Below are 17,493 nucleotides of genomic sequence, written 5' to 3'. Positions count from 1 at the left end.
GTATAATTTCGCCCAAAGTTTAACAAATAAAGAGCCTAGCGCGAAGAACAAGCGGACATCCCACCGTAACACAATCTCAAACCTAGGCCTCTTTTCCCCTCCAAGTGGAAAGGTCAGGAAATTTGAACGTTTCCCTTTCAAAGCATAGGCGTGCTTGGGGACGAGGTTACCTGTAACATGTACAGACCTTACTAAATGCGTTGATGTCAGAGATTCGTCCTTACAAAGTGCAGACAAAAATCTCGAAAAACCTCCAGAGATTCGGCATTCGTTTCCGTGGCAGTGCACCCTACCCTACCACTGACCCGGGGTAATGCAGGTCTAGATTTAACCTTAATTGGAGGACAAAACAGAGCGTTTCATGGTTATAGAGATACGAGTTACTTTTCAATTTTTTTTCTTTTATTGGGATAAAGCCATGTTGTCGCTTATGTTTTTCTCCCGAGTCTGAGAGGCTGAGAGACTGAGTATGTTTTCCCCTGGGGTCGGTATGCATTTCCCCCGAGCATTGTGTGTTTTCCACTTGGGCTCGAATGTTTCCCCTGGTGTCTCGTATGCATTTCCCCTCAGTCGTGTGTGTGTTTCCACTGAGATCTCGAATGTTTCCCCTGTGGTCTCGTTTGCATTTTCCCCGAGCCTTGTTTTTTCCACTGGCATTCGAATGTTTCCCTTGGGGCCTCGTACGTATTTCCCCCGAGCCGTCTGTGTGTTTCCGGGCCGCTGTGATCTCGAATGTTTTCCCTTGTATGCATTTCCTCTGAGCTTTGTGGGTTTTCCTCTGGGTTCTCATAAGTTTTTCCCCTGGGGTTTCGTATGTTTTACCCCTAGAGTCAAAGAGTGCATTTCATTTCTGAGACTTTGCTTTTCGTGAACCTGTAGGCTTACTCGCGAAATTCACAAAAATCAAAAGATTTTGGGCTGTTTCTTAAAAATAATAGGAATTTTATCTTTAATTTCGCGAAAACGTTTTTTGCGATCGACTGATATCTGAAAGCGGAAACACACAGCAATAATTTTTGGCCTCAACGGCAAACTTCCGCAACGAAGAAATCTCGGACTAAATAAATAAATTTATTTCAAATTTTATTCAATCGAGACCCACTAATGGCCCGATTAGATGAAATGCCACAATTTAGATAAGCTAAACACATTGCAGTGGGCGGATTAAGTCATGAGGTTTTTCCCCGGCTTCACATTCAGAGCTGAAAACTATCAGCTACTAGTTACTTCAGCAATTTCTGACGCGCTCAGAGGCGGGAATGTGAAATTTAGAGATTATTCAATCATATTAAAAATCACCTTTTTTACTTTTCACACTCAAATCGCAGTCAATTTAAAGTAATTGGATTGGAAAGTAGATATATTTGTACCTTATCAAATAATGAATTTTCGCATTAAAATTAATACCTAACTTTCTCACTAAAATGTGTACATTTTTTCGTTTTGAAATAAAATACAGCATTTCCCATTAGAATAAATATGGTATTTTAGAACTAAAACAATCCCTCTGGGTGGGAGTCTTTTCTGGAAAAAGATCGGTATTTGTTTATATTTAGCAATTCTTTCAAGGTCATTGAAGCTGTATTTAAAAAAGCTTTTTTTTTTCAACAAAAAGTAAGAATTCTACTGGAAATGTAAATATTTGTACTTTTTTCAAATTGCCTCCGCGGGTTGCTAACTAAGCTAAAAGCGATATTAGTCAAATCAAGTTTTCCAAGCTATTCTGACAAACTGAGAAAGGTATCTTTTCTATTTATAATCTAATTTATAAGGGGTTTTTTATGATGTGGGTAGGTGAATCCGGTTAAATTAGTCAATAAATTGGAGGCCTTATCTAAGCTATCAGGCATTGCAATTATGGCTATTTAAAGAAGACATAGCGCTTTTCCGAAATTCATTACAGTTTTTCGCTATATTCATATATCATTCTCAATCTACGTATTACTGAGCACGTTATTCCACAGAGCAACTTGAGTTGGTTTTTGTTTTCACAGTAATTAAGCGAGGCCAAGCGAAACAATTATTATTGTTTAGTCTACACAGGGAATCGAAAATCCATTAATTCTACGCTAAGTGCTTCATCAATATGCTGCATGCACGGGACTGTGAAAACACAAATTGGAATACTAAATATAAAATGCTACATTGATCAGAACAAGCCAGTTCAAGGCATTCAAGCGGTGCGAAGGCACTCGCTTAGCTTGAAAACAGATTCGCGCAAATTACAGTCCATATAGAAACTAATAGATCTGACTGTTTCCACGGTGAACAGCTGGGATGTCGACCAAAATCGCACAATAGTTAAGAACGTCGCAAAAAGGTTTTTCAAATTTTGTCGTTATTCCTTCATAACGACTGTGCGTGTATGCAAGATGAACTCAAGTGTAAAATTTTGCGTCGATTCTACTTTGTCAACGGAACTGAGTCATTTTAAACTGTCTTCGAGTATCTACCACATTCTAATGGGCGTATGCATTGTCAATGGCCTCTTATCGCCCGTAGCAGTGCTAGGAAACGGGCTTGTACTTGTGGTTATCTTGAAGTTCTCGAGCCTGCACACCAATTCAAACATTTTGATATTCTCGCTGGCCACGACTGACATTCTCGTTGGGTTGGTGGTACAACCTTCATTTGTGGTGTACATCTCCAGCAAGTTAAAACTGGATTTCTCCTGCGCGGCGCTGATGACCTACTTATTTTCCGAAATTTTCTGCCTTGGTCTTTCCATCTTGATGTTATGCCTTGTGTGCTGCGATCGTTACTTAGCAATTATGTTTCCGTACAAGTATCTGAACCGTGCAACCAAGACTCGCGTGATAAAAACGGTTGCGATTTGTTGGAGCGTGTGGCTTGCGTTTAACGTCATTTGCAGAGCACTGAAGGTCAAAAACGACGAGTTTTTCTCGCCCATTGCCTCTGTTGTTATAGGTATAAGTTTCTGTCTGAACATCATTTTGAATTTGAAAATTTTCAGAGTTGTCAGGCTTCACAAAAGACAGATTCTTGCTCATAAACAAGTCATCCTTGAACTTAAGACCCGTGGGAATCTCGAGGGATCGGAAGAAAAAACTGATATCCCGCGGGTACGTTTACACGATACCCGCTTAGCTGTTACCGTGTTGTTAATCTCCGGAGTGCTGATACTGTGTTATTTACCTCTTATGCTGACATCTGTCGCAGACATGATTGTGGACAGGGACGACATATTCGATCACGTGATTTATCCAATGGCCGAGACTGTGGCTTTTCTTAATTCTTCTTTAAATCCGTTTCTTTATTGCCTGCGGTTTAAGGAGTTGAGACGCAAAGTTGGGCAGGTTTTAAAGATGGCGACCGGTTCAAGCAACAATTAACACCATTTGTAACTTCTCACGTGATAAGATGACAGACCAGACAAATAGTAGAAACTCCAAAAAAAAAAAACAAATAATAGAAACTCTCACAGTTTTTATTTCATAAGAGACCAGCGTAGCCCTGTGCCTTAACTCGACAAAATAGTTCTTCAAGGGAAACTGTCACGAGCTTCACTTCAAAAACTCAAGAGCCTAACGACGTATAGAAATCTACGAATAGTGGTCGAGTTTTGCTAAAAATTACTATACTGGTGTACTGAAGCTATAAACAAGTGATGTTATTGTGATGCCATCAGGAACTTTAGATCTCAACTTGAAAAAGTTAGGCTGACTTTTAAGAGCACAGTTTCACGTCAAAATATGTAAGAGTCCTAAAGACGCTCAACTCACCAGGAGGCCAAAAAAAAGAACGCAACAAAAAAAACCAAAAACAGAGCCCAAAAAAAAAAAAAAAAAAACCGACAAACTACACAAACACCAACAAACGAAATAGAAAACCACAAAAGCGAAAGGCAAAAAACAAAAAACGCCACACAACACACCCAAACGACACGTGAAGTCTCAGTCAAAAACAAGATGGAGAAAAACGGCACCAAAAAAACAAAAACACTAAGAACAAAAAACACACAGACCGGAAAAAACCAAAAAGATCTCTAAAACTGAGAGCGTCAACTGCAAAACCAGAGCCACGCTCCCTATCGCTAACCCCTCCTAGGAGGCAAAAGAAAGTGAAAACAAACAAGAAACAAAAAAAAGCAACATAATAAAAAAGGCCACCACAAAAACAACAAACAAAGCAAAAAAGAAAACCCTCTGAAGAACACCAACCGCGAAACAAAGCCAACAACACCTCACACTAAGCAACCCGCAAAAAAACAGAACCAACACCAACAAATAAACAAAAACCCCCCCCAGCCACCCGACAAAAGACAACACAACGAAACAGCAAAAAAAAAAACAACAAACCCAACAAACACCCAACAGGCAACCGACCAACACACAACACAACGAAAACCACCGCAGCAAACAGCAAGCAAACGCCGACGAGCCCCGGCCGAAGAGAGAACACAAAACAAAACGTCAAAAGACAACTTCAAAAAAGAGAACGAAAACAAACCACAGACCAACACAAACCTCAACAACACGGACAAAAACGAAAAACGAACGAACGCAGCAAAACGAAGAAAAGACGAAGCAAAGAACGACTCAGACGAAAGACACGGCAGAAAAGCGAGGGCAGGAGAAAGAAAAAAGCGAAAACGAAGAGAGCACGAAACGCGGGAGAAAAGAAAAGACGTCGGAAAAAAAACTGAGATCTGAAGAGAACATTCCTTCGCATCATCGTTTCGCCGTGCTTGGGGCGGACTGGCGAGCGAGCTTGGGTGGTTCTTCGGTGCCGCGGCTCCTCGCTGGCTCGGCGTCATTTCTGGATTGTCGATTCTCGCATCGATTCTCTGTGATGGCCTCCCATGTGGTGAGCGTCCATTACGGGCCTTCAGATTTTGGAGTGCTTGTCCTCTTAATTTTCAAGTTCTGTCTTTTTGGCCTGGAAAAACAGTTAAAAAATAATTTTGGCTCCCTTCTTCCTTCAACAACAATTTACTTTATATCTTCAACTTGATGTTCTAGGCGCATTTCCAGTACGAGCGAAAGTAGTTCGCCAATTTTAGAACTCTTCACTGAAATGCCGAAAAATCTCCATGACAGTGTCCCTTTAATCTAAAGCCCGTAGCGTACATAATTTTTTGGCTATGACGTCATTATAGCCGCCATCTTGGATACGCCATCATAGATTTCATCATTTTCTTAAAGAGTCAGAAAATAACGAAAATTGATGCAAAATCAAGCCAGAATGCTTATGGAATGCAAAAAAATCAATAAAACAACTGGAAAAATAAAGAAACATGTTAAAAATGACGAGTTTTGGCAAGAACTGCTTGTAATTATGACGTGGTCATGGCAATGTCCAATATCATGGTCACATGATTGACATATCAAAATTTCCGCAAGAGATGAATAAACAGCTACTGAAAGTTTTAGCATTGCAGAGTAAATCCTCTTTTTAAAATTTCAAAATAACCTTGCGAGGGGGTGTGGGGTGGCATCCAAAAAACGCACAAGACTCTGGGGAAATGCATACGAGACTCCGGCCAGGGGAAAACATACTCAGTCTCTGAAACTCGGGAGAAAAACATACGCGATAATTGACATGGCTTTATCCCAGTGAATGTTATTTTCAGAGATTGTCGTTATCCAAGAGCATTTTTATACTACACCGATTGTTATGCGTGTTCCCTATACCCACATCTTGCTTTGTTTTGTCCTCCCTGGTGAAATCTAGAACTGCCTGACCCTGGCAAATAATCACCGTGTATTCCCGGATCAGTTGTAGGGTGCGCCGTTCGCGGAAACAAATTGCCAAATCTCCGTGTTTTGAGATTTTTGTCTGCACTTGGTAAAGATGAATTCCTGACAGTCAGTCAACAAATTGCTGTACTAAAAAGGATGCAGAAACTGTTGCCCTTTGAGACTAGGAGGGACCTTTACAAGGCTTTCATACTGCCGCACTTTAATTACTGTTCGGAAACGTGGCACTTTTGTAGTAAAAAGTCAGCTGAAAAGTTGGAAATGGTAAACAAACGAGCGCTCCGTTTTGTTTTCAGGGAAAAGTCCACGCCTTATGAGGAACTATTAAAGCGTATTGGTCTCCCAAGTCTCCGCGAACAACGGTTAGCGAAAATATTGTCCACAGTTTTTAAGATATTAGCTAGCGATGCCGGTCCTGCAAGCTTACGTGAATTTATAATTAACAAGAATACGCTCCACTTATAACCTAAGAGGCAACACAATTGTGGACCTTCTGAAAGTAAATTCAACAAAATATGGCCTTAAATCGTGGAGATATACTGCATCGAAACTGTGAAACTCTATACCAGACGACACAAAGAAAATAAAAACTTACACGATTTTTAAAACGAATTTAAGAACATTAAATCTTACGGGACTTTGACCGAATAGTTTGTCAATTTTTATTATTGCTATTTTACTGTTTTTAATAATATTTTAATTTTTTTTTAATTTGTAAATTTTAAATTTTCATATTTTTAATCTAGTTAGACAATATTGTAATTTGTAGTTATTCTTAATTATAGCTTAATTTATTTTTATACACTTCCAAGAAGTTTTTATTTTTCTATTTTGTATTTTTATTTCGTGGCGCACCTAGGCTTTTATAGATTGTGCTAGCATAATTTTTGGCATAATTGGAGCTAAAAAGCATAATTTGTGAAACGAGCACTGCCACGGCATAATTAGCAATTTTTAGCACTTTTTGGAGCATAAATTCATAAAATGTAGTAAATATGGTGTACTTTCTACAGAAATAAATGAAATTTAGGTAGTTTGTTCTTGCAATGCGTGTTTTAGCTATACAATTGTGATTGTTAAGTCGTTGGAGGCATTTTACAAACGGTTTAGAGATGCGAGCAGCTAATTTGGACAGCTGACGGCCGTGATAAACTGCCATAAACACAAATAAATTTACAACAACAGTTTATTTAAAAAACATCATAATTTGGTGTCGTTATTGCGCACCTCTATGTATAGAATCTACGTCATTTTGTGAGCATAATTTCGGAAATCAGAAGCATAATTTGGGAATTCTGGCATAATTTTTGCATAATTTGGCAAAATTTTGAGCACTGCTAGTAGCATAATATGCCCATTTTAGGAGCACAATCTATAAAAGCCTAGGCGCACCTGCAAACTAGCTCTTTAGCTAAGCGTGCTGACCACGTTAAATAAAGATTGATTGATTGATTGATTGATTGATTGATTGATTGACATCAACGTTTCACAAGGTCTGTACATGTTACAGGCTACCTCGTCCTTCAGGACTCTATTCCCTTTAACGAAAAGAAAAACGGTTCTTTCCACTTTGAAGGGAAAATAGCCCTGCATGCAACCTCGTTCCCAGGGTTTTCCCTTGGTGATTTGGAATCACCAAGGGAAAAGCCCTGGGAACGAGGTTGCCCTGCATGGGTACGAGGTTGTGTTTTTCGAAGGGATTTCAATTCCCATCTGGCCGGCCTTTCTTCGCCTTTCTAGTCCACCTCACATAAGATTTGGGCAATAATTGTGTCTTTCTGTGCCTGGCTTCAAATAAAATTATGACCAAATTCGCCATCCAGTTACTGGTAAAATAATTTTTTTTTTTTCTGCCAGCAATCAGGTTCAATTCCTGTCACAGTCGTGGCTCTTGTTGTGACTCCCTGCATCGCGTGACCTTGTAGGATCGCGTGACTCTCTAGCAGCTATTTTCCATAATTGTCATGCGGTCAGATCTAAAATTAGCTACTTGTTTGGAGCTGTGCATAGAGATTAGCATCTTGGCCACGCGTTGTTGAGCTGCAGAAGAGAATGATTTTATTCTTTGGTAAGTTTTGTACGTTATGCTTATATACATCAAAAATATAAACCCTTGTTCTTAGGACATCGTAGCTTGATTAAAAATATAAAAAAAAACCCAGCGGTGATAAACATTGTAAAACACGCATTTCCGTTTGCTTCTTGACGAACGTATGTTTCGTATGTATGTAACGGTTACTTTTGAAAATGTATATTGCCTTGAATACAAAACGTCAAGTGTAGTAAAATGCGTTTTTTAACATGTTTATCATCGCTGTTTGTTTTATATTTTTACATGAAAAATAAGTACTCGCGATCGAGAAAAGTAACATCGGTTTTAACACACGCGGTGTCTATCATGGCTTTGTTATCCCCCAGAAACCTTTGTCGAGTCACTTGCTGATTTCACGGAAATTTATCCAAAGTAATTGAGATTTGTGCTCCAAGATCGATCTGTGTTAAGACTGAGAGTCATTCAGATGTTGGATTACTCTCGGTAGAATCATGTAAGACGCTGGTTGCTTGACGCTATAACATCGTATATTCAACCGCAATTTCCTCTTCAGCGAAAAGTCTTGATGGAAGTCGACGTGGCTTAAATATAATTAATAGTAGCTAAAAAGAGTAGATTTCTTTCAGAGTAATGTGTGTGTGTTCGAGGTTCTTGTAGTGTATGTATCGAAAGCCTATAGAATAATCTCATATAGGTTGGAAGGATATGAAATATCTCGTAGTTTGTCCATCGTATTATGATAGCTACATAGTGGTAGATTTACTGAACATAGCATAGCATCGTAAAAATTAACAGTTAAAAGTGGATGTTTAGTCTAGTATGGGTAGTTTTATTATGTTCAGTGCAAATCAGGGTTTTGGTACATTTTTCAATGTGTGAATTCAAAGCAAAATTTTTTTTTGTTTTTTGTTTTTCAGGTTTATTGTTGTTCCTCAAGTTGCTGACTACAGAAGGTGATATTTAATTCTACTTTAATATTCCTTGTGTATAAAACTGTAGATCTGTGTTGAAAATACCGTCAACAGGCCCATAGCCAGAATTTTCTGATTATTGAGGCAATAACGAAGCACCGAAGGCGTGAGCCCCTAGGGGATCAAATTTCGAAATCTAGATCTAGAGGCCCGAAAATGCCAATTTTAGGCAAAACCAGGAAAAAAGAAAATTTTTTTCATGTTAACCTACTTACTAGTAATGCACAGCCTCTAAAACACACATATGAAAAATATATATAAATGAATTCAAGATTTTTACCAAGGCATATGCCTCGCTTTGTCTAGGCGATACTAGCCGACGGCCCTGGTCAACCGAGATTGAACGAAAATATTCGTTCCAAAAACTCTTTCTCGTTTATGAGGCTGCTGTTTTTTGCTTCACAATGCACTGCAATTAATTAATTTTAATGTTTGCACCGAATGTTAACATTAATTCTGCTGTTTTCTCGATGTTTTCCGAATGTCTGGCAGCAGGGACTGCAACAGGGTTCGTAAAATTAGCAAAACAATATACATATTTTGCACAGCCAAATAATCAGAAATTTTGCACAAACATAGAATCTCATCCACAGAGCATAATAGATGGCCTTGCGGGCAGAATTTATTCAAGCATTGAGTAAGCCTCCCACGCACAGACAGAGACGCAGCGCTTCTTGGGGCTCGTCACGCAAAAATGGCAGGTGCTTTGTCGCGGAGCCAAGTTTAACGAAAAGGAACAACGCCCACCACACATCTAGCTTCCGACTTAAGCGTTCAATATAAAATGGCATACCGTATAAGCACCTAAAATTGTCATTCTGTTCCTAAAACCAGAGTATGTTCACTTTGTTTACGATTTTTTTCTTGCCATGCAACATTGTTGGGTTATGTGAGTCGCTTTGTTATGTCAAATTAATTAATTTAGGTGGCTCGGTGTAGTTTTTTAGCCTGTGTGTGGTGGTTTTGAAAATTAGAATTCGCTCGGAAGCCAATCTTCGATTTTTGCCAAACTACACTATAAGGAAACCATAGCAACCGTTACCACAGCAACTTTTATATCTTATTCTTTTGTTTTCAAACCAGGCTAGCTTTCTTGAAATCTAGTCAAACACTGTATTTTACTTTTTAATATATGTCAAAGTATAGTAGATTGACTATCTTTAGACGAAATTTTTTTAAAAAAATCTGTAAGAGCGAATTGAGTTTTGCGCAGGGTTTTGTGATTTTCCACAATCGACAGTCAATAACGTTCAACAAAAGTAAAACAATAACTACCTTCTTTTTGTTTAAAGGTCTTTTAATGGTGTGATTGTGCTGTTTGGCAAAAATCGAAAATTGGCTTACGAGCGAATATTTAGTTACAAAACCACAACCCAGAGGCTAAAGAAACTAAATCGAGCCTCATTAAATGGACTATGTCACGGGGATTTTGCAGTTTTTTGGTCTAAACTGTTCTGAAATTAGTGGTAGGCAACTTTACCCTTTGAACACATAAAGGAAAATAGAACGATAATTTGTGGGAACAAAATCAAACTTCAGCTATAATAATAAATATCGATTTTTTTTAAGACGTGCGAAAAACAACTTGAAAACGTCAGCTTAACCTTTTCAAGTTGCAATCCATTTCCATCCAAGCCATCTGCTGTCAAACACGCTTGTAAACAGTTTTAGTGCTCCTAATATAGCAATTGTTAATAAAAGTGGACCATAATTTTTAGGTTTCCTACGACACAAATAGAAATTTTGGCTGTTCAAAAATCTGTTAAAATCCGTGACATAGTCCCTTTAAATGTGCTAAATATAAATGCCACGCTCGAATACCGGAAGATAGGCTCAAGTCTAGCATAAGAAGTCGACATAAGAATACCTGGTTTCACTTGGAAAGGAAATTAAGCAGCTGATGTAAAAACTAATGGCAAATGAATCACTTACACTATCGGGCCAGTTTTAATTCTGGCGAGCTTCCAAGCCCGAATAGTGGTTGGAGTGGAAAAGGGTAGTTAACAAGTGCGGGCATCTTGTGTAACCGGCAGGGGCGATGCCATGGTTGATCCGATTTGTGGTACACTGAAATACCTTACATTTATGTTTATATTTTTTTCAGGCTGTAGTGCTAATCAGCATTCGACTCTCAGTTTAACAGCTGGAGAGGACGCTCGCGAACTACAGAATGGTACTTTTTTTCTGCCATTTAACTCCACTTGCCAGTGGAACATTACGGCGCCTGAAGGAAAGGTGATTAGGATTGATGTCGTAATTTCTAACTTCGATCTGCCCTGTGACGAGGAGTACGTTAGGATCCACGACGGCCCAAGAGGAATCGAGTAAAATGCTTGCTGAATATTGTCTGAACAGCACCAACCCTAGGCGGGGTTATAAACGATTCTATTCGAGTGGCCGTAGTTTATGGTTCGAAACGAAGAGAAGCATTATCAATTCTACCAGCCATGTTCTTATGTTTTACAAGGCGATTGATTTTGAAGGTAAGAGGAAAAGAGCCCAGGAAGGGTACTCTATGACTTATACACTCTTTTCTTTTTATGAGAAAATTGGTTTTCCGGCACAGGCTAAATATTCCTATTTTTCTGTTGATATTAGGCTGAAATATTCTTGTGAATATTCTTAGATTATAGGTTTAGTTCATTTAACAATTTAGTACATTGTAGTACCTTTAACAATGTACTACGAGTACCCTTCATCATAATGTCATTAACATCGAACATTTGGCTAGCGCAGGTTTTTATCGTTCTATTGGCTAGTTTTGCCGTTTAGAGAAAGATCAGAAAGGAAGGATTTTATACTGTTTAGTGAGTTGTATTTACAAGATTATAAACTTTTCAGAATCTCCGTCTCGGGTTTATTCTTAATATATTCTTAAATTTTCGAAACTTTCAGCCTCGATATTCTTATAAAATAAATTCTTATATTAAAAAGAGAGTAGAGTCGTTTTGTAGAAAAGTGTAGCCAGTGTCAAAGTCGTTTTGTAGGAAAATGGTCGTTTTGCATGCCGCTAAGCTCGCGGTAAGCCTGAAAATAGGAGAGAAGCCCCACACCCCTCTCCCTAACCGTTACGTTACTAATCTCTCTCGTCTAATACAAGGTTATATCAATTTTTCAGACTGTTCTATAAACAGTTCCTTGGATGTTTCGCTGTCTCCAATGGAACACACTTTTTCCAGTCCGTACTGGCCTCAAGGTTATCCCATGAACAAGACTTGTGGGTGGTACGTCATGGCTCCTGCGAATCACACAGTTGTGCTTCATCTTACATACAGGATGGATTGTTACTCAATAAAAGACAAAGTGGAAGTCTATGATGTAGTTGGCTCGAAACTCAGTCTCGTCAGCGTTTTCGATGGAGGTCAGTCGAGGAAAACCTGCCACGGTATACTCTAAGTTCCACCGTTTGTACGTCTTGTTTAAAAGCGATGATAAACAGAACTGGATGGAAGAAGGATTGTTTGTATCGTACACAGCAATCACTCCAGGTAAGGGCCAAGCAGCTTTTGCACAATTCCTACACCCAGCCTACCCTTATGGGGTGAAAAAGGAGAGGGTCTCACTATTAACTGTTTGGAGAAAAATTTACTGTGTGCCATATTGCAGTTCTAAGGTGGCATTTAGAAAAAGCAATATTATCCGTTTTAGCACCTTTTACAGCAGCATCAAGTCTTTACGCCTTTGTCCCAAACTCAAATCAAAGTCTCTTCGAGATGTCGACGTTTTTGCATGAAGTATGAGTCGAAGGTTTATCCTGTGCATTGTTCTTCGAACTTATCATTTTTTTGTAGTTTAGTTTAACAATTTCCTATCTTCGCGGAGGAAATGCAGCCATATAATTTTGTCAAAAATGGCTCGTCCGCGCCGGGTATTTATACACATATTCCTTAACATTACACAAATAAACAGTGCAAATTTCACCGAGATCTGACAATTCTATACTTTAAAATTGCAAGGACCTTTCGAGGCAGTCGATTACGGCAGCGAAATTAGCAAATGAAACAGCAAAATATGCGTTCGACGCTTTGTTTTTGCGACGACATATTTGAATTGTTATAGCCGGGTAGACCGCTGTTCAATGTGTTGAAGGCCGTATCGTTACGATTGCTCCACGAAAAAGCACGAAAAAAAATACGGATTTTTCCGACTACTGTCGGAGAAAACATTGCGCATATAAACAAATCGTTACACTCAAGCTGCGTTTTGTCTAGGCTCTGCGAGGGTCGGATATCAAGACCCAGGATTAAACAAAAGCCATATAAACAGTGAATGCTTTCGAATTATATTTGAAGATGAAATACGAAAGAATTTTGCTGTCTTTGACTGAAATTCCACTCGAACTGCGTAGATACGATCGCATGTTGTAAAGCCGATTCATGCAACATTGCTGTCATTCCCTGTCAACGCGAGGTCACGTCCCTAACGACCTAGGCTGATGACGAAATAGAGTTGCGCTTACATGTAGCGACCAAATTTGGCCTAATTTTTCAGTAACCGCTCCTAAGCTAAAAGAAGCCCCCATCTCTTGCATTTGTTTTAACTTCAATAATATCTTTGAAAAGAGCGAGTTTTTTGGTATGGTTTATTTTTGACGTTTGTAATTTTTAAACGATGTAAGTGCTAGTGATTATTTATTCGTGTTTTAGTTACGCAATCCATTGTTTGTGCGACGCTTTTTATAGATCGCCTTTCAGACACACGTGCGTTGAGATAAGAAAGCTGACATGTCACTTTTAAAATTGTTATATAACGTTTGTAAATGTGACAAGTCACGTTTTTTTCACGAGATCGCAAGTGATCACCCACAGCGGAAAGTAATCCCTTGAGAAATTAAAACAGTCCCTTGATAAATTAAAAAAGTCCCTTGAGAGTTTACAAATATGTGGTTCCAAATTTTGTCCACTAACCCCTATTCTACGTTTTTAGCTTGTAAACAAGCAAAAACGTCGAAAAAAGAGAAAAAGGATGGCACGCGCGCACAGGGGCACGGGTCATGGGGCAAGGGGCACGAACACGCCAAAGGGAGTAATGCTACACAATAAGTTAAAATCTTGTTGTGTAACCATTCAAACTTATATGTAGTACTGTTAAGACACTCTTCATTTCAATTTTTCCCAACTGAACACGTTACACAGTTCACTGGATTTGTATTTTGGCAAAGTATTAAAGTCATTATCTTACGTTGCTTCATGAATGAAACAAGATGTCGGCTGTATATGGTATCGTTTGTTAATGTTTCTTTTACAGCCCACTCGTGTTCATCTGGGAACTCTCTGGACGGGAATCAGAACATCGTGCTGAAGGATCCCTCCGGTGTCATCAAAACCCCAGGGTACCCATCAAATTACCCCCACAACTTGATACACCATAGCCTGCGAACGCGACGTATTTCCGCCTGTCGTTTCTCTCCGCCGGCGCGGCGGCGTCTGCGTCCGCACCAGTGCTACTGGAAGATATTTGCACCCAAAGGAAAAGTGGTACGAGTTGATTTTTCGTCGTTTCTACTTCCAAAAGGAACATGTGTTGATGTCGTCAATGCGATAAATAACAGGTTTCCGATGGAGTCAACTCACTGTTTACAGAAACCGCCATTTGTTGTTTATTCAATGACAAATGAACTCGGTATCAAGGTCCAAGAGCGCTACAATTTCACTGGTCCAGGATTCACTGCGAACTACACAGTGGTGACAGCAGGTAAGAATGAATGACTCACTTGCCGCTATTTGTATCGTGACACGACACTCCTTCCATGTGCATGAAGAGGGGTATGTAACGACTACAGAGGATGCGGAGAAGACTATCAAGTCCTTGATTTTCAGCCGGACGTTGTTTTCTGAGAGTTTGTGAGCCACGTAGCTGATAGAGTGAAGTTATAGTAATTGTTATGAAATGTTAAACCAGTTACAGAGTCAAATATTACACGGTGGCAAACTGCAGCGTAACGAATAAATCACAACTTAGAACTTCAAGTACAAAATTAAACTGGTAGCTGGTGGCAATTGAACACGGACACCTGCTGCAAAGTCGCGCGCAGCACTTCCCCCATGCACCCACCACCCCTATAAGAAGCTTGTTCACAGCTAGCCTACCAGAAAAAGAATTGAACTTATCGGTTCAAAACATAAGTTGTTCTGGCAAATCTTTATTTGTCAAAGTTTGCAGTTTTAGATTCTTGTTTCAATTTATTTTCTGAGTTCAGTGTCTCATAGTCACTTTGATTCGCATGCTAATTTGGGCCGCTGTAGGTTAGTGAACACAAATAAAATTTTCAACTTCGACATTATTTTTCGCATCACGGAGGCACTAATCAAGCATTTTATTTTATTCTTTAGATTCCTCTGGAAACTGCAGGCCAAGCGAAAACAGCACCGTGCATATGGCTGGTGAAGGAATGAGCTTCGCCAGTCCGGGATTTCCCCTGCCTCCTGAAAACGGATCTTGTAATTGGAACATCTCTGTACCTCCTGGGAACTTTATAAAACTTTCCTTTTGGAGGTTGTTCGGATCATGTAGCATCAGTTATGTGGAGGTTTACGATGTGACAAATTCTACGTGGATATACCTGGAAAAACTGTGTTTTATTTACGCAGCGCCAGGGAAAGTGGTTTACTCTAAAGGAAACAATTTGCTAGTTAGATATGTCTCGGCAAAGCCAGTCCCATCCATCAGTTGGTACACCGGCTTTTTAGCCTCATATGAAACTGTTAAGACAGCAGTCCCTGCGGCATACGCGTGTTCTGTACTTGTTGGGTCTAGAATTAAATTGCATGGCACTCATGGTGAATTAGCGAGCTTCCGATACCCCATGCCTTACTCCAACTACGTTAGCTGTGGGTGGACAATTGAAGTCCCAGTTGGTTATATCGTCAATTTAACGTTTCATTCGTTTGCCTTACAACAATCCCAAAATTGTCAAGCGGACTATGTTGCGATTAAGCAAGGAAAATATTACTCGCAGGCCAGTGAGATAGGCAAATTCTGTGGTTCTTCGCTGCCTGGAGTTATTCAGTCAAACTCATCAAAAATGTACGTGGATTTTGTAGTGGACAGTTTCGGAAGATACCCAGGATTCCATGCAAGCTACCTTGCAGTTACCGACCGTAAGTAATACCGTAAAAGATTTTTTCTCTCTTTAAGACCTTTTGAAAGGGAATTACTAGAGGGAGCTTATATGAAATCCTATGTCAATTAGGGCACTAATTTAACCAAAAAATATATAAAAGTGGACTTATGTTTTAGTGCTGTTTAGTAACGCTTCTTCACGGAGCTTAAAGGGACAGTGCCACGAAATGTCTTCTAAGTTTTTGTGTAAACTATGCTAGAATTATGAGGGCGCACTCACTGAACAACAAAATAACCTATGAACAACAATAGAAAGGCATAAAATCGTTCTCCAAGATGTGAATAGACTGTAATCAATGGTTTTAAAGTAATTTTCTACCACGTAAAACTGTCAAACTTGAAAACGTCGGCCCGACTTTTTCAAGTTTTAGGCCAAAGGTTTTTTAGGCCACTTCTTCCTTATCAGTCCGAAACCACACCACTGTTTAACAATTTTCATGTCTAGAAGAGTACGTCTTAGCAAGGCCAGGCTACTATTAATGGATTTCCAATAAATACCAACACATTCATTGGATTTTTAAGTAGCACTAAATCTTTGTGACACTGCCCCTTTAACCGATTATAAAATTGAACTTCGGTGTGAGTGTGGCCTCGAGCTCTGCAGTGGGCTTTTCTGGCGTTCACGGGAAAGAACTGTAGGGCCTATTCCAAATTCTATCAACATGCGCATGTGTTCTATTTCGATCTTAGTAGGATCAGACCATTCTCACGGTATGAAAGGTTAAGGGCTCTTTTACCTCCTGGTGAATTAGCAAAAGTCGCTATCCCAGAAATGAAATTAACGAGATAGATTAAAAAATTGTGCTTTCCTGGTTCCTTTCATGATCATTTCAAGATTTGATTTCACTTGTGCTTTTAATAAGTAAATGTCCTTTTTTCGATTTTAGCTGCCATGGGACCGTGCAAAACCCAAGGAATAGACAATGTCATTCCCCTGAGTGGAGAATCTGGACGGCTTTACTCTCCACTGTATCCACAGACGTTCCCAAACAAGATAACATGCACTTGGATTATATCAGTACCAGAAGGAAATTTTGTGAAGTTACGAATAACCTCCTTCTTCCTTGCATACATTTGCAAAGAAGGGACAAATCTTGAAATTCGTGATGGTCAGAGCTCATCAAGCGAACTGCTAAAAACTTTCTGTGGACAGACGTATGAGTCTTCGGTGTTTTCCAGCGGTCGCTATCTCTGGGTTCGGTTCCAGTCTTCGCAGCATTCATACCAATATGGATCTGGGTTCAATGCTCAGTTTGAGACGGTCAGCCAATGTAAGCTTTTTTGTGAATTATTCTTTACTGGGTTTCTTGTCAGTCTAACTTTTTTAGCCAACATTTTGTTATTGAGCTTGCCCTGACAAGCTTTGCTGATTGGTTCATAGTTTAACGTAAAACTCATAAGTTGTCTGGCTCTGATAAGCAGGTCGCTTTTTCCATCTACACATCAAATCAAATCAAAATGTGATTCAATTTACACTTGCGTTTTTCTCGATTCAACGTAATAAAAGTTTGGTTGGAATTACACTTTCTACTCGCTCTGAATTTAAGCATCAGATATTCCTTCTCAGTGAATTAATTTTCTTTAAGATCAGTTCCAATTGCTTCACAACTTTGAAAATTGCTTTGCA

At 39.3% G+C, this 17,493-nt stretch overlaps 2 protein-coding genes and 1 pseudogene across 3 annotated transcripts in view; all 3 read left to right on the top strand.

Annotated features, from left to right (window-relative positions):
• Positions 1-2,112: 2,112 nt before the first annotated feature.
• On the top strand, positions 2,113-3,685 carry LOC144654384 (beta-2 adrenergic receptor-like). Its single transcript, XM_078514525.1, has one exon. It carries the CDS (start codon positions 2,373-2,375, stop codon positions 3,351-3,353), a length of 981 nt encoding a protein of 326 aa, XP_078370651.1. The 5' UTR covers positions 2,113-2,372; the 3' UTR covers positions 3,354-3,685.
• A 4,063-nt stretch (positions 3,686-7,748) lies between these two features.
• Positions 7,749-14,288, top strand: LOC144655133 (CUB domain-containing protein 2-like; annotated as a pseudogene). Its single transcript, XR_013571037.1, has 6 exons — positions 7,749-7,788; positions 8,691-8,726; positions 10,849-11,227; positions 11,863-12,232; positions 13,992-14,221; positions 14,259-14,288. The product of XR_013571037.1 is annotated as a CUB domain-containing protein 2-like (transcript).
• Positions 14,289-14,320: 32 nt separating this feature from the next.
• LOC144655132 (cubilin-like) overlaps positions 14,321-17,493 on the top strand; it is a 39,777-nt gene continuing 36,604 nt past the window's right edge. Inside the window, exons 1-3 of the mRNA XM_078515346.1 lie at positions 14,321-14,438; positions 15,077-15,844; positions 16,754-17,137. Of these exons, the coding sequence (XP_078371472.1) occupies positions 14,351-14,438; positions 15,077-15,844; positions 16,754-17,137 (1,240 nt within the window). The 5' untranslated portion in view covers positions 14,321-14,350. The remainder of the gene's footprint in view (positions 14,439-15,076; positions 15,845-16,753; positions 17,138-17,493) is intronic.

Source organism: Oculina patagonica, chromosome 5, assembly GCF_052425735.1.
Source record: "Oculina patagonica isolate OP01 chromosome 5, crgOcupat, whole genome shotgun sequence".
In the NCBI taxonomy this organism is placed as follows: domain Eukaryota; kingdom Metazoa; phylum Cnidaria; class Anthozoa; order Scleractinia; family Oculinidae; genus Oculina; species Oculina patagonica.
Note: the sequence above shows the minus strand (reverse complement) of the source record. Positions and strands in the feature narration are given on the sequence as shown.

Excerpts from the sequence above, each read along its gene's own strand:
- LOC144654384 (XM_078514525.1), top strand. The coding sequence starts at position 2,373 with ATGAACTCAAGTGTAAAATTTTGCGTCGATTCTACTTTGTCAACGGAA.